The 15,806-nt window shown below is 46.1% G+C and overlaps 2 protein-coding genes across 5 annotated transcripts in view; one reads left to right on the forward strand and one right to left on the reverse strand.

Moving 5' to 3' along the window:
* Positions 1-7,002, forward strand: part of KCTD10 (potassium channel tetramerization domain containing 10) — a 30,339-nt gene extending 23,337 nt beyond the window's left edge. For all 3 annotated transcript variants that reach the window (XM_058531631.1, XM_058531629.1, XM_058531630.1), the window contains exon 7: positions 4,094-7,002. In XM_058531631.1, the coding sequence (XP_058387614.1) occupies positions 4,094-4,318 (225 nt within the window). In that variant the 3' untranslated portion in view covers positions 4,319-7,002. The remainder of the gene's footprint in view (positions 1-4,093) is intronic.
* Positions 7,003-7,772: 770 nt separating this feature from the next.
* MYO1H (myosin IH) overlaps positions 7,773-15,806 on the reverse strand; it is a 50,499-nt gene continuing 42,465 nt past the window's right edge. For both annotated transcript variants that reach the window (XM_058531624.1, XM_058531623.1), the window contains 10 exons: positions 15,575-15,659; positions 14,738-14,897; positions 13,824-13,907; positions 12,929-13,022; positions 12,670-12,725; positions 11,340-11,475; positions 10,876-10,946; positions 10,431-10,525; positions 8,955-9,054; positions 7,773-7,796 (listed from right to left, as the gene is read on the reverse strand). In XM_058531624.1, the coding sequence (XP_058387607.1) occupies positions 7,773-7,796; positions 8,955-9,054; positions 10,431-10,525; positions 10,876-10,946; positions 11,340-11,475; positions 12,670-12,725; positions 12,929-13,022; positions 13,824-13,907; positions 14,738-14,897; positions 15,575-15,659 (905 nt within the window). The remainder of the gene's footprint in view (positions 7,797-8,954; positions 9,055-10,430; positions 10,526-10,875; positions 10,947-11,339; positions 11,476-12,669; positions 12,726-12,928; positions 13,023-13,823; positions 13,908-14,737; positions 14,898-15,574; positions 15,660-15,806) is intronic.

Raw genomic sequence — 15,806 nt, forward strand, 5'->3', positions numbered from 1 at the left:
CGGCAGCCCAGGTTCACAGGTTCAGATCCTGGGCGTGGACCTACACGCTACTTATCAAGCCATGCAGTGGCAGCGTCCCACATATAAAGCAGAGGAAGATGGGCACGGATGTTAGCCCAGGGCCAGTCTTCCTCAGCAAAACGAGGAGGACTGGCAACAGATGTTAGCTCAGGGCTGATCTTCCTCACGAAAAAAAAAAAAATTAGCTGTCCATAGATGTGTGGGTTTATGTCTGGGCTCTGGATTCTGTTCCACTGATCTGTGTGTCTGTTTTTGTGCCAGTGCCATGCTGTTTTGATTACTGGAGCTTTGTAGTGTATTTTAAATCAGAGAGTGTGATACCTCCAGCTTTGTTCCTTTTTCTCAGGACTCCTTTGGCTTTTCAGGGTCTTTTGTCATTCCATATAAATTTTAGGATTCTTTGTTCTATTTCTGTGAAAAATGTTGTTGGAACTTTGATAAGGATTGCATTGAATCTGTAGATTGCTTTAGAAAGTGTGGATATTTTAACTATGTTAAGTCTTCCAATCCAGGAGCACAGAAAATCTATTTCTTTGTGTCTTCTTCGATTTCTTTCAACAATGTTTTATAGTTTTTAGTGTACAGGTCTTTTACCTTTTTGGTTAAATTTATTCCTAGGTGTTTTATTCTTTTTGTTGTGATTATAAATAGAATTGTATTCTTAATTTCTCTTTCTGCTACTTCATTGTTAGTGTATAGAAACGCGACTGATGTTTGTATGTTGATTTTGTATCCTGCAACTTTACTGTATTCATTTATTATTTCTAAAAGTTTTTAGGTGGATTCCTTAGGGTTTTCTGTATATAAAATCATGTCATCTGCAAATAGTGACAGTTTTACTTCTTCCTTTCCAATTTGAACCCCTTTTATTTCTTTTTCTTGCCTGATTGCTCTGGCTAGGACTTCCTGTACTATGTTAAATAAGTGGTGAGAGTGGGCATCCTTGTCTGGTTCCTGTTCTTAAAGGGATAGCTTTCAGTTTTTCACCATTGAGGATGATATTAGCTGTGAGTTTGTTGAGGTACTTTCATAGTGTATGATCTTTTTAATGTATTGTTGTATTCAGTTTGCTAGTATTTTGTTGAGGATTTTTGCATCGATGTTCATCAGTGATATTGGCCTGTAATTATCTTTTTTTTGTGTTGTCCTTGTCTCGTTTTGGTATCAGGGTCATTTTGGCTTTGTAGAATGAGTTAGGAAGTTTCCCCTCCTCTTCAATTTTTTGGAAGAGTTTGAGAAGGATAGGTATTAAGTCTTCTCTGAATGTGTGGTAGAATTCACCGGGGAAGGTTTCTAGTCCTGGACTTCTATTTTTGGGAGGTTTTTGATTACTGTTTCGATCTCCTTACTGGTGATTGGTCTATTCAAATTCTCTATTTCTTCTTGATTCAGTTTTGGCAGGTTATATGATTCTAAGAATTTATCCATTTCTTGTAAATTATCCAATTTGTTGGCATATAGCTTTTCGTAGTATTCTCTTATAATCTTTTGTATTTCTGAGGTGTCCATTGTAATTTCTCCTCTTTCGTTTCTGATTTTATTTGAGCTTGCTTTCTTTTTTTCTTGGTGAGTCTAGCTAAAGATTTGTCAATTTTGTTTATCTTTTTGAAGAACCAGCTCTTAGTTTCGTTGATTTTTTTCTATTGCTTTTTTAGTCTCTATTTCATTTATTTCTGCTCTGATTTTTATTATTTCCTTCCTTCTTCTGATTTGGGACTTTGTTTGTTCTTCCTTTTCTATTTCCTTTAGGTGCACTGTTAGATTTTTTATTTGAGATTTTTCTTGTTTCTTAAAGTAGCCCTGTATTGCTATAAACTTCCCTCTTAGTACCACTTTTGCTGTATCTCATAAATTTTTGCATGTCATATTTTCATTTTCGTTTGTCTCCATACTAATTCTTTTCATCATCATTTAACTATTATTTTGTGGTTAAGTTGGAAAGGGTATGACTTGCTGAAATTAAAGTTTAAGCAGATGTTTAATATATACATTGTCCATTTGATTCTTCATTCTGACTCACTGAGGACTAGGTGATAATTAAGCACAGAGTCCTGTCCTTTATTGGTCTTTTTTCATTCTGTTGTTCAGATCAATCCCTTTTATTGATCTGTCTTCAAGTTCACTGACTCTTTCCTCTGTCATCTCCATTCTGTTATTGAACCCTTCCAGTGAGTTGGTTTTTGTGTGTGTGTGTTGTTTTGGATATTATATTTTCAGTTCTACAACTTTCATTTGGTTCTTTTTTTCCTTTTTATCTTCTGTCTCCTTGCTAAGACTTCCTATATTTGCATTTGCTTTAAGAGTGTAGGCTCTTACTTGTTGGAACATTTTTATAATAGCAGCATTCAGGTCTTTGTCAGATATCCAATATCTGGGTCATCTTAGCTTTGGTATCTGTTGATTATCTTTCACTTCAGGAGTTGTGATTTTCCTGGTTCTTGATATGCCGAGAAATTTTTAATTGTGTCCTGGACATTTTTGTTTAAATCCTAAGGAGAACATTGATATTTTTTTTTTTAACAGGCAATTGACCCAGTTGCGTTCAGGCCACAAGTTCCAACCAGCCTTCTGTGGGTTGTAGTTCCATTGACAGTTGTTTTCAAAGCCTTCAGACCTGTGCTACGCTGTGGGCCAGTCTGTGTCCTGGGCAGCCATCTGTCCTATTGCTCAGTTCTTAAAGTCTACACATGCTGTTGAGGGTCAGATCAGCAGCTGGGGGTGAGCCCAGGAGTTCATGCACAGCCTTAAGAAGCCCCTTTCCCGTCTTCTGGCCAGAAAGCTGAGACTTCAGTCACCCTGCTCTGCCACACACTTCCTGTGACTTTGCCTGTATCTGGAGCCAAACGGCATGGAGACAGAGAAAAACAACAGCAGGGATTCCCCCTTGCCTGCCCCCGTTGAGACCACAGCTCTTCTAATCGGAAAGGAGGGTTCCCTCCCTCAGAGTTTTCACTCCCGCAGGCTCTGGTTGCTACCATGGCCATTGCTGCCACAAGATTGCTCGGGGGCTGAGGTGCGAGAAAATAGAGAAAAGAAAAACAGGGAACTTCCCCGATTTTCTGCATGTTGGGAGACTCTAGTGGTTCCTCTGGCCACCAGAGACCTTCTCCTGGAGTTCTCTCTGTCCTGGTGCCTGTTTCAGGGTTGCAGGCGGTGTTGAGCTCAGGCTGGGGGATATTGGTGGGGGAAAAACAGTAAACTTGCTGCTGGTTTGGCATTTCTGCAAATTCTAGTCTTTCCTCCCAATCCGCCTGCAACTCTTTCCATCTCAGAGTCCTCAATAGCTGCTGTGTACACTCTCTCCTGGTTCTGTAGCCTCAGTGGGGAAGACGGGGTGAGGTGTGCCCACTCTGTGTCTCCAGAACCAGAATCTCAGAATCCTGCCCTTGAAAGCAGAGTCTCTACGCGGGGAGTCAAGTGCCTGGGACTGACTTGTGCAGCCCTCCTCTTGTTCATGGCACCTTAACCCCGAAGAGCAGCAAGCAAACACTGCGCTTTACCAAGCAGGAGCCATCATGTCCATTTCCTGAGGGCCCCCCCGTTGATCCCTGTTCAAAAGAAGGCTGCTTTAGAGACTGCTTTGAGGTGTGGATGGCTCATGTGCAAGCTTTGTTTGTTAGTAGCAGCATATTGGAAATGACCCAGACGTCCATCAGCATGAACTGGTTAATTGCGTTGTCACATTCTTTATCATTCCCTGATGTGGAATGATCTTCAAGTTAAGTTGGGAGAAGAGGAAGGTGCGGAAGAGTCTGTGTGGTGGGCCACCTTTTGTGTTTTAAAGTGTCTGAATATATATGTATATTTATATGCATGGGATCCCTCAGAGAGGGCAAGATAACAAGAAGCGTTCTCGTCCCCATTTGACTGGATCACTTTTGTCTCTTGTGACTTGAGCACCATATGTAAGCGTTGCTTATTGAAAATAACAACTACTTTAAAAATAACAATGACAGCCTTAAATGGGCCTGATTTAGCGGGATGGCCCCGCTCGGAAGTACTAGGTGGTGGCAGAGGTGGTGGAGTGTGTGTGTGATGCTAACTTACCTGCCCTGTATTTTGTGGGACGTAGGTGGAGTTCCCTGAAGCCCGGATTTATGAGGAAACCCTGAATATTTTGCTGTATGAGGCCCAAGATGGCCGAGGACCTGACAATGCCCTCCTGGAGGCCACGGGTGGGGCAGCCGGGCGCTCCCACCACCTGGACGAGGATGAGGAGCGGGAACGGGAGCGGATCGAGCGCGTGCGGCGGATCCACATCAAGCGCCCAGACGACCGGGCCCACCTCCACCAGTGAGCAGGCAGGCGGACCCGAGCTGCCCACCCTCCCCCTCCTCCTCCCTGCTGTACACTCAGATCGTGTTCAGGCTTCCGGGCACCTTCCACTTCCCCCGGAGTCTGGAGATACTTTTGTAACAAGCCAGATTATTATTTTGATATTTCTCAACAAGGTGATTGATTGTCTTGACCCAGGTGAACGCACCCCTATTGTTGAACATGTCCAAGGTCTCTACTTTCCGTGAGAATCCTTGGAGCCAGGCTTTCCTGGTTCTCAGAGGAAAAGTATGAATGGATATGAAGTGTACGTGAGAACTTTGATTTGCAATATTTATTTTTGTGGGTGTTGACTACCTATTTGAGCTTCTTGGGTGGCATTCCCTTTGGGGTTCATTTCGACAGCTCCAAGAGGGATGCTGCAGTTGGTGGCCACCAGAGGTGTCTGCGAGCTCCCTATTTCATATCCCTCCAGCCCAGTACACGGCTCCCGCTTCCTGTACACCAGACGGGGCACGGTCCCCACAGCTTGCCAGAAGTCTATTCTGCAACAGGATTTTGCACCTATAGCTTATTGGTAAATAATTGCAGCTTGTAGCAGTGGAGATGGGACCTGCTGAGCTTCGTGCCTTCAGTTGTTCCTAGCGTAGCTCTGGATGCCTAGCTCTGTTTAAGGGGCCTTGGCGGCCCTGTGGTCTGGTGCCTGTTGGGACCTCACATGTCTGGCCAAGGGCGGAGCTGTCCCAGGCAGCAAGTTCTCAGCTCTGTTCAGGGCCCCTTCCCTGACTCCTGCCCCTTCCCCTGCCCTCCTTGCTGTCCCACTCCATTCCAGGGAGGCCATCTGGCCTGGTAAGAGGCGTAACTCACAACCCGCTGCTCCGTGGGATCCATTCCTTCCTCCTCAGCCTCCTTCCCTGTTAAGCTGGGCTTGCTGCCGCAGGTGGATGCCCTGCCCTTTGCTCAGAACTTAAATGTGGCCCCAGATTCTCTGTCCTAAACCTGACATCCAGGCAGGAACACCCCTCACACCAGCAGCCCCAGGGCAGCTTGCCTGTCTCAGGGCAGCCCTCACCTGGAGTCTTTGCCCTTCACATCTTTGCCTCTGGTTTTTACACAGTACGGAGTGGCCGTCAGCGAGCAGAGAGAGGATGTGCAGGTCCTCTTGGGTCTGGTTAGTGTCTGTGTTCGTTTGTTAAAGGGACGTGTGTGACTGTTGACGGGGATGTGTGCTTGTGGGGCACAGGTGGCCCGCACTGGAGCGCGGCTGTCTGCACGCCGCTTGTGTAGGATGGATGTGCTCGGTTACCTACCTCCCAGTCTCCTCTGCGCCTGGAAGGGACAGAAGTGCGTTGTGACTGATATGGTGGTTGAGACTAGACTAGGTAGAGTAGTTACAAGGAGATGCGAATGTGTGGAAGGTAATGGATGGGTTTTGTCTGTTGTTTTCAAGGGAAATGTTACCGTTTTATACCAAAGGTATTCATGTGGGCAGCCTTTGACACAGTGTATTTCAAAAAAGGAGTTTATATTTTGAAATGGTTTTTACAGCTTGGACTTTGTACGTACTGCCCTACTTGTGACAGTGTCTGCCTTTCTTTTGTATCCAGCAGCAAAGCCCACAATAAAATGTTAAAACAATCAAGGCGGAACCTAAAAATCATGTATGGGGTAGCTGCTTTTTAAACTGTCATGTGGGAAACTTTCACGTTAGGCCGTTTGGATTTTGTTAAGTGCTAAGCAAAGGGGGGGCTTGAAAATAATGTCTCGTAAATATTTTATATTGTTTAAGTTGTAAACACCAACCCTGCCATTTGGGTTGAACTTTGTTAGAAAGTTAAAGTGAATGTCAGTTCTGATGTTTTCTGTAGGAATGGAAAAGCCATCATATAAATACTGTTTTTTAAATGTTTACGTGAAAAGTAAGTTTGTGGAACGATTTGTTTGGGCTTCTACACTTTATGACCTAATGTTTCTGGCAGTTTCTCTACTTTCACTTTTCCTCCAACTTTGCATTTGTAGTTTTGAGTCTTAGCTTCCCTGGGATATGAACAGATTCATAAGACATTCCATGGTGAATACGACTGTTACTGCAAATAGCCATGAGCTGACAGGGTGGTGGCTGGGCCAAGCTCTGTTAGCCAATATATTCTACAAAGAACTGATTTTTCTTATGCTAGCACTAAGGGCAAATGAAAGTCAATATTTATATTTCAGAACCATCCAAGTAAAACACTGGCCTAAGATTTGGTAAAGCGTTAAGTTTATTATATCAGAATAGCTTAGAATTTTTAAAAAAGTGGAACAGCTTTTGGTCCCTTGGAATTGAGTTCATTTTTTTTCAAATCAGTCGTCGGATTTTGGTGCCTGGGGGCCTGTGCCTGAGGCAGTTCCTGGCACAGCCTCTTCCGGCGCCTTGTGCGGTGGATCAGCGGGTTCATCGCTGTGCAGGCACCCCCGCCCTCTGGTTAGGAGTGTTCACCTGTACCTGACAGCAGCTTTCAGACAGAAGCGTGACCAACACTCAGCCCTCCCTCTGGCAGGCGTGCCGTCTTTAGGGCTCGCCCGAGTCACCGTAGCACAGCTCTGTGTCCCTAACCTTTCTGTCTCTCTGTGCTATGAAAAAAATGCTACAAGTTTTAGAAGTAGTCACTGTCTGTTGTACCAGCGTTTGTGGACAAATGTAAAATAAAGGTTATGTAATCCTTTTCGTTTCTGTCTGTTTTCTGAGTCTTTTCGGAAACGCCCAGCACAATCAAGCCACTGAACTGAAGTGCAGTTCATAGCAAAGAGAGCAAGGCAGAGATCCTACATTCTACTTTGTCACCTTAAAGTTGCTCGGGCTGGGAAAGAGGAGCCGTTTCTCTGGAGTGTTTGCGTTTGAGCGCTGAAAGGAAGCCTTGGGTGGGAGTGCTGCGGGGCTTTGAGAAAGCAGAACGGACGAACTACCGTTGCCGTCAGTTTAACGCGGGAGAGACGATGGGAGACACAGCTCACCATCTGGACCTAAAGAGCCCTTCAGAAATGCCAAGGAATTGGGTATATTTCTAAGTTCTATTTAGCGCACAATTCAAATTTTGCAGCTTTATGAAATTTCATTTACTCACTCTCAAGACCATACCTCACTGTGCCTCGGGGGCAGCTTGATGAGGGTAGAGACCCTGTTGCCCACCCTGTGCTGACACGTTCAAGTACCCCGGGAGTGTAGGTCCTTTGGGGGACGTTTAAAACCACCCCTTTGGGTGACTTGAGGTTGGCTCCCTGAAGAGGACATTTTAATTGAGTGCCACAGGGCACCTGAGAAGCTGGGGTTGGGCTTTGGCATAGATGCCACTCCGTTTCTTCAGATGTGACCCTGTTCTAGAGCCGCTGTGACCTTTCCTTGAAGGTGTAGCTAACTGGATCAAATTCCCACTTCCTGGGTACTTTGCTCAGCCGGAGAAAAAACGGCGATGGGAGAGGTCAGGCGTCATCCTCTATCAGGACTTCTTGCGGACCGACACCTGGGACAGAGGCCACGCTTAGGGTTAGAGGCCACGTCTCACCTTGCCTCACTCGTGAGGACAGTTATCACCCCACTGTCAGCCTCGTGGAGGGTGTGGACAAGCTGCGAGAAGCCAGCCCCACCACCCACACCATCTCCTGCCCCACCTCCCACAAGACGAGCCACATTTAGAAATGGGCTCACTGAGGCCTGTGAGCATCTTCAGCCTGAGCTGGTCAGGCAGGGAGAGAGCCTGTGTAATTCCAAAAGAGAGAGAATCTTAGGTGTGTGAGTTTTCAGACAACATAGAAACTGAAAAATCACCTTACAGTTTACATTCAAAATGATGCTTAAATATTTTAACTTGTCCGTGAAGGAAGTAATTGTGTTTAGGGGCAATTATGTTATAAAAGACATTTGTGTACTACTTATATCCACAAAACAATTTCATAGTTAAATGCATATAAATTGAAATGTGTCGGAGACATTCCATGTTGGTAGACTATTTTCTAATTAGTTTGTTATCAAATAATGAATACTCAGTATATATACAAAATACATCTTAAAGATTCAGCCCTTGGCTTTTAATATTTCCCAGCAAAATTAGATGAAGGTAAGCTCTGTGTACTACTTGCCAGTGAGGGCTGTCGGGACAGCAGGGAGGGCAAACCACTGAGGGCTCAGGCTCTTCGTAAGACACAGTGGTTCCCAAACCTCTCTGCTCCTCAGACCTGAGGTGGCTTATATTCCAAAGTTCAGGCCCCACCCCCGCCAATTACATCACAGTGTCTGGGGCTGAGACACCAGCACTGGTACTTTGGAAGCTCGCCTGGAGATTCCAACGCGGAGACGAGCTTGAGAACCACTGACATGTAAGGCATAAGGCCTTTGCCATCCAGTAACAAGTTGGGCTTCAACATTTAAAGCTGAGAAGTATTTACAGTCACTGACAATGAAATATGGTAGGTAAACTTGCTTTTTTCCCCTTTTCATTCAGTGTTTGAATCTATGCCTCTAGTATCAATTCTTTCCTGTTTTTTAGATGTAGAATCAGGAATAGAGGGAGAAATAAACTAGGTTATGATTCCAGTCAATCAACAGAAAGACTAAAATTGGTAGAATTTTAATCTATATTCTCGTCTACAACTTACCTCCCTCCCCAGACCCAGCCACTTACCACTGTTAGCTGTCCATTTTTGTCTTTATAGATTTTTTGTTCTGCTCCAGTGTTGAAAACTATTGTGCCTTCTTTTCCAGGACTAATATAAAACTGTAAACTTAAAATACACAAAATGGTGAATTACCAACATATTCTTTTATTCTCTCAGCCTTTCGTCTGCAAAAGAAATTCACTTATGAAGCTTTACTAGTTTCAAGATTGAATTCCTGTTTTAATGCAGAGTTTTATTGCATATTTGAGTAATCAAAAGAAACCATTTCCACACCTGGGAAACTTACCACTGTTTCTGTAATTATTCTCATATTAATTGAACACGTTCAGTTCAAGGGGCCAATTTGATGTCTGAAGAACTACCTATACATCTTCATGTTGAAACTCTTATAGAAAGCTAGGTATTCTCTCAGAGGTACAGCAAAACAGAAACAACACCTCCAAAAGTACAGTCGTGCGTCACTTAACGACAGGGATACAGTCTGAGAAATGCACTGTTAGGCGATTTTGTCGTCGTGTGAACATCATAGAGTATACTTACAGAAACCTAGAGGGTACAGCCTACTCCACACCTAGGCTATAGGGTACTAATCTTATGGGACCACAGTCATATATGTGGTCCGTCGTTGACCAAAATGTCATTATGTGGCACATGACTGTACCCAACTTTCTCTCCCTATTCCACTTAGGATTGTGCTCATCAGATTATAAAGATGTGAGCCCTACTAGGAGCAGCAGAAGTGTGAGGGAAACGAGACAGTACTGCCTAGAGCATCCTGCTTTCACAGGGGCTCTGGGAGCACACTGCTGTGCCTGCCTCAGCCTGCAAATGAGACTCAAGCATGGCCCTCAGGAACCACGCACCATCCCTGACCAGCTACGTGACTTTGAGGGTGTTGGTTAGCCACCTTGTGCCCGTGAAATGGAAAGAGTGGCACCTACTTCAGAGCTGTTGAGAGAATTGACTGAGAGCACTCCACGTCCCTGGTAGTTTTCTTTTGAATCCTAAAGAAATTTTAGCACTTTCCCTAATCGATCTGGAAGCAGCCTGCAAAGCTGAGGCCCACTGTGCTCAACCAACGGTCCCAGACAACAGGCATCAACAGCAGAGGTGTGGCTGTCACCTGCTCTGGCCCAGAGGGCCACCTTTCACTTGGTGACAGCTTCCCTCAGGCACATAAGCACCTCCTTTGAAAACTGGATGGTAAGACCACTGTTCCCTTAAGTCAGCAAGTGATCACTGACGTCTTCATCTCTCCAGAGCCCCGAATCATAGGGGTGAGGAGGGAGGGAAGTTCTTTACCACAGAGGGCGAGGGTACCCCACTAGAGGCTTCTTCCCCAGCCATTGCTGGTGGGCAGTGCTTGTTTTGGGGGGAGGAGGCAGACAGGAGTGAAATGATTAACACTGCCTCTTCCTTGATCCATTAATAAACATTTTTAACGCTGAATTCCTTCCTGAGCTAAAGATGAAGCCACCTACCTTCCTTGAACAACATTTACAACGTCCTCCTTAACCAGCATGGCGAGTTTAGTAACCGCTTCAAATACGTGTTCACACTGTAAGATGGCATCCCCCTGAGGTGGAGAGGACATGGCAGTTTCAGTAGTAGTGGTTTAAAAGAAAATACTCTTGGGGCTGGCCCGGTGGCGTAGTGGTTAAGTGCGCGCTCCGCTTCGGTGGCCCGGGGTTCACGGGTTTGGATCCTGGGCGCAGACCTACGTGCTGCTCATCAAACCACACTGTGGCAGCGTCCCACATACACAGTAGAGGAAGATTGGCAACAGATGTTAGCTCAGGGCCAATCCTCACCAAAAAAAAAAAAAAAGAAGAAAATACTCTCCGATGCTGAAGTTTCACGATGGACAACTTAACATTTCGGCAGTGTGTCGTTGTCCTCCGTTACAGACTGGTGGCCGTCAATTACCTTTTGCTTGTTGTCCTCTGGCGAAACATGCATGACTAAGATTCTGTCGCTCAGATTGCTAGTAGAGACACCTGAAGACAGATCCAAAGTTAGGGGCCAGGACTGGACAACTCGACATTAATACAGAAAAAAGAAGAGGTGCACCTCGGGGCTCCCCAGCGCATACTTTTCCCCTCCTAGCTGGGCCCCATAGGGTGAAGGCATATTCCGGAAATCAGGATGCTATTGGGCTGTGGAGGTCTGTGCTCTGAATAAAAAACAGGTCATTGTAGAAGGTGACTATTGTCCAGGACTATTGTCCTGGATACTTGAGTGAAGTATTTGTATTTATGCCAGAATAAGAGACACGGGCTGGGCCCGGGCAGCCCAGGGCTGCTCTCTCCCAATCGAGGGCTTGTTCGGTGCTGGCGTGCCCAGGAGCTAAGTCAACCCACTGGATTGTCGTAAGATTACCTGCTTCTTACCTTTGAGTGTTGAGTACTCAATTTTCTGCTTGATTTTGGCATGTTCTACCACGTAAGCTGCTTTCTGAGTAAGAAGGAGTTGCCGCTGCCGCGCCTTGAACCCTTTCCTGTCGTATTTAATGACCGGGATACCATACTGCAAGGAGGTTACCATCACTACGAGCGGAAGCTTACTTCATAGGGGAGGGGGACAGAGGACCAAGTTGTCACTCAGACCCTGGTGAAGTTACTTCAGGTGCTCAGAGGTGCTCAAACAGATTTTGCAGAAACGAGTTTTTTCCTGCCCCCTGGCTCTCCGCATGGTAGATTTTGATTCCCAGCTCTGCCTATGACATTGCCCTTCTGAGGAATTCAAGGCTCTGGCCACCTGCCTCATGGGGCTGCTCTGAGAGGTCAACAGAGGTGAAGACGCTCTGTGGGCGTTAAAGCCCTCACGGCCAGAGGGTAATCCAATCCTGTCACACAGGCTTCCGTTCTCCAGGGAACCAGAAGTGACAGAGAGACACCAGAGACACACTCCCCAGCTGCTGCCTGCCAGGCAGCGGCCTACACACTTCACAGCATCGACTCCTTCGTCCTCTCAGTAACCCCGTTATCCCCATTCTCAGAAGGGCAGAGGCACTGAGAACTAAAGCATCCTGCTGGGAATCTTGCAGCTACTAAGTTCCGTAGCCCGTGTCGGCACCCAGGCACCCTGTCATACTGCTTCTCACTAATAGGGTATGTTACATGATTAAGTTCATGCTGCATTTCCTAGAAAACCAAACAGCTCCTAGGGTGACAGCTAAGGACAGGACCAGCAACAGGTTCTAATGGTCCTGTGGTCCCCATTATCTTAATTAATACCCAGAGCATCACAGTTGAGAGCCCCAACCGCCTACACACACCCCTGCATCGAAACAGTGCTTCCAGGGCCGGCCCCGTGGCTTAACGGTTAAGTACGTGCGCTCTGCTACTGGCGGCCCAGGTTTGGATCCCGGGCGCGCACCGACTCACCGCTTCTCTGGCCATGCTGAGGCCACATCCCACATACAGCAACTAGAAGGATGTGCAATTATGACATACAACTATCTACTGGGGCTTTGGGGAAAAAAAGGAGGAAGATTGGCAATAGACGTTAGCTCAGAGCCGGTCTTCCTCAGCAAAAAAAAAAAAAAAGAGGAGGATTAGCATGGATGTTATCTCAGGGCTGATCTTCCTCACACACACACAAAAAGATTTAAAAAAAAAAAAAAGAAACAGTGCTTCCAGACATTGTGCATGTAGAAAACGGACCCTGTCCTCAGACCTCATGGGGCATCCTGTCTGAGGCAAGGACACGTCCCCTTACCTGGATTTTCTCATTGCTGAGGAGTTGAAGCACCTTGGGATTAATGTCTCCTTCATCTAGGGAAGGAACCAGAATGCAGTGAATCATCACTAAATTCTACCCCGTGCAAAAGCCACTGGCATCTGCTGCTTTTATGTCCCTCTGTGACCAAGACCTCAACTGGGGAAGAGCTGTCAGGAAATGCTACGGAGTCGAGCAAATTCCTTTGACTTTTTTTAAAATAGGAAGAGTAAGTACATAGATGGAAAAATGTACTTACCTATCCGACTGTTGGCAAAGGGTTGATTTAAACTTTCTGCATAGCCTTCTTTCTTTCCCCTGAATATTTCACTTGTGACCACCTTTTGCTGCATCTGGTAACATATAATTTAAGTACAAAAATGGTAGCCATGGGGCTCTTTGGGACACAGGAGTTTTAGGTCCACGGTATTGCTTACTTTCCTGGATAAGCACTAGGAGCCCTGTCACACTTCTGCAGGGAAGTCAGAACGCATTCCTGGCTTGGGCCAAAATGTCCTAAAAATGACACTGTTGAGACTGAGGTTGACACTTAAATGCTTCTCTCTCTACTTGCACTGGCCTCCTGGAAGTAGAATTTTCAGAATTTCAGAGAGCAGTTTCTTCTAGCTCAGAGATCAAACTGCAGCCCACGAGCCAGATCCAGCCTGCCGCCTAGTTGCATAAGTAAAGTTTTATCAGAGCGCATCCTGCCATTCATTTATGCGTCTCTGGCTGTTTTCGTGCTACAATGCGCGAGTTGAGTAATTGCCACCAAGATCGTATGGACTGCAAAGCCTAACATATTCATGGTCTAGCCCTTTACAGAAGTTTGCTGACCTGCAGATAAGCAGAAACCAAACCAGGCCTCCAGCACAGGAGGGGTCCTGCGTCTGCAGTGCAGGGGCCATCCGGATTGTGTTCCCGTGGTAACAACAGGTACGATGCCGATTGTAACAGCTGACGTTTAACGAGGGCTCTGTGCTAAGTGGTCTACGGGTGTTTAATCCTCAGCACGTGTACGAGGCCTGGGCCTAGCGTGACCCTTGGCTTACAGGGGACATGGTGGGTGAGGACTGCTGATGCTCCTCGTCCAACTGTAGCGCGGCACCCGCCCCTCCACCATCCCGCCACCCGCACGCGCACCACGTCCCTACCAGTGCCCTCCTCTCGGCTGTGATCCCGCGGCAGTACTTCCGGACCAGGTTCCTCGTGCACATTTTCCTGAGCAGATCCGATGCCTGTGTGGAGAACACACTTCTTTTCCACCTGCCTCACTCTCATCCTCTCTTGGGCTGTGGCCACCAAAATAGAAGCTTTGAAAGCACGGTTGAAGTCAGTTTGATTTGAAGTGCAGCATTAATATTTTACAGTCAAAGAAACCAGCTGATCTTCCATTCGTGCGCTAACTTTTCGCTGCTGCTAAACTAATGGTTCTTAAACTTGAGTGTGTTTGAGTCACCTGAGGACCTGGCTAAAACGAGATTCCTGGAGATGCCCAGTTGGGGCTCAGGAATCTTACAGTGGCCCTGAGTCTGCACTTCAGACACAGAGGGTCCTGGGACCATCTTTTGAGAAACACTGTTCTGGGTTACAGTCACTAAACCCGTTGGAAGGCTACGTCAAGCATAGGAACCATTCAAAAGTGCTTTATGGGGGCTGGCCCGGTGGCGTAGTGCTTAAGTTCATGTGCTCCGCTTCAGTGGCCCAGGGTTTGCAGGCCTGGATCCCAGGTGCAGACCTACACACCGCTCATCAGCCATGCTGTGGCAGCGTCCCACATACAAAATAGGGGAAGATTAGCACAGATGTTAGCTCAGCAACAATCTTCCTCACCAAAAAAAAAAAAAAAAAAAAAAGTGCCTTATGAAAACAGACCTCCATTGACTTTATAATTCTAATGAGAATATTACGAATTCAGAGGAGTGAAATTTCTTGTGTGACACCCTTGCAAGGAAGTGCTTTGCTAAGGCAGCTCTTTTGGGCCAAGGGAGGCAGCACGGACAAATACAGAAGTTAAGTCCATCAGTGCCCGAGCTGCTTGCAACACGAGTCCCAGTTTAGTCCTTACATTTTCCAAGATGCCGGGAGGCGTCAGCCAGCTCTTGTCCAAGACGTTCTTTGGGACGTGATACCGAAGATTCAAGATGTAATTCTTTCGCACGAACACAATAAACTCCTTGTTGTCAGCACAAACGGGCTCGTTGCGATGGATGAATCCCCCTATGAACCTAAACAGGAAAGTGTTTTGTTTGTTTTCTGGCCCATTTCTTCACTGGGACTTGTGTTCTCTCCCCTTTGTTTGATTCAGAGGAGGCCAAAATGGTAGAGATTATTTAGATGGTCATGTAGGCCAGATGCCAGTACTGTAGCCCACAGGCCAAGTCTGCCCTGAGGATATGTTCTATTTCACCCACACTGTTTTTTGTTTTGTTTTTAGTATCTCTAATTAGTTGCCAACAACAACAAAGAAAATTGAGAGGTATTACGTAAAAGCCAGATTTCCAGTTTTCCTGGGAAAATCAGAAGATATGGCAACACTGGCTAAAGTGGAGTAGTGACTGTTCCTCTGAGATGGACTGATCCTTCCAGTTTGCTGCAGTCCCCACCGTACCTTATTGTCTTATCCCAGCTCATGAGACTCACTCACTTTACCCACCTGGCATCAGAAGGCATTTAACTTTGACTTTTGGACTAGGCTAAGAGAGCCTATAAATGTATTGAGTTGTGATCACCATCAAATTAGGGAGCTCAGAAGGAAGAGATGGAACTGAATGCCTAAGGGTTGACATCCTGAAGGGAAGATTACCTTTCTACACAAAGCCAAGAAACGCAACCAAGTCCACGACCACCCTCTGCAGCGCAACAGCACTTAGGGACCTCTCCTCCCTCGTCCCCAAGAACTTACTTTCTGATAATCTGCACAGCCCACTTTCTCCTTTTGGCCTCCTTCCGAGCCAGGGCTCCCCGCCAGTAGGCTTCAAGTTTGATGGCTGAAAGAGGTGACTGCTGTCATTAGAAGGTGAGCACAATCATATTTAAATACCAAAGGCTTTTTCAGAATCATTCTTCTACTCCAGAAACACCACGCACTCCACTAGCTCCAGAGATGGAAAATCAGATGAATGTCATCAGTTCCT

This window comes from Diceros bicornis, chromosome 35 (genome assembly GCF_020826845.1).
Source record: "Diceros bicornis minor isolate mBicDic1 chromosome 35, mDicBic1.mat.cur, whole genome shotgun sequence".
In the NCBI taxonomy this organism is placed as follows: Eukaryota; Metazoa; Chordata; class Mammalia; order Perissodactyla; family Rhinocerotidae; genus Diceros; species Diceros bicornis.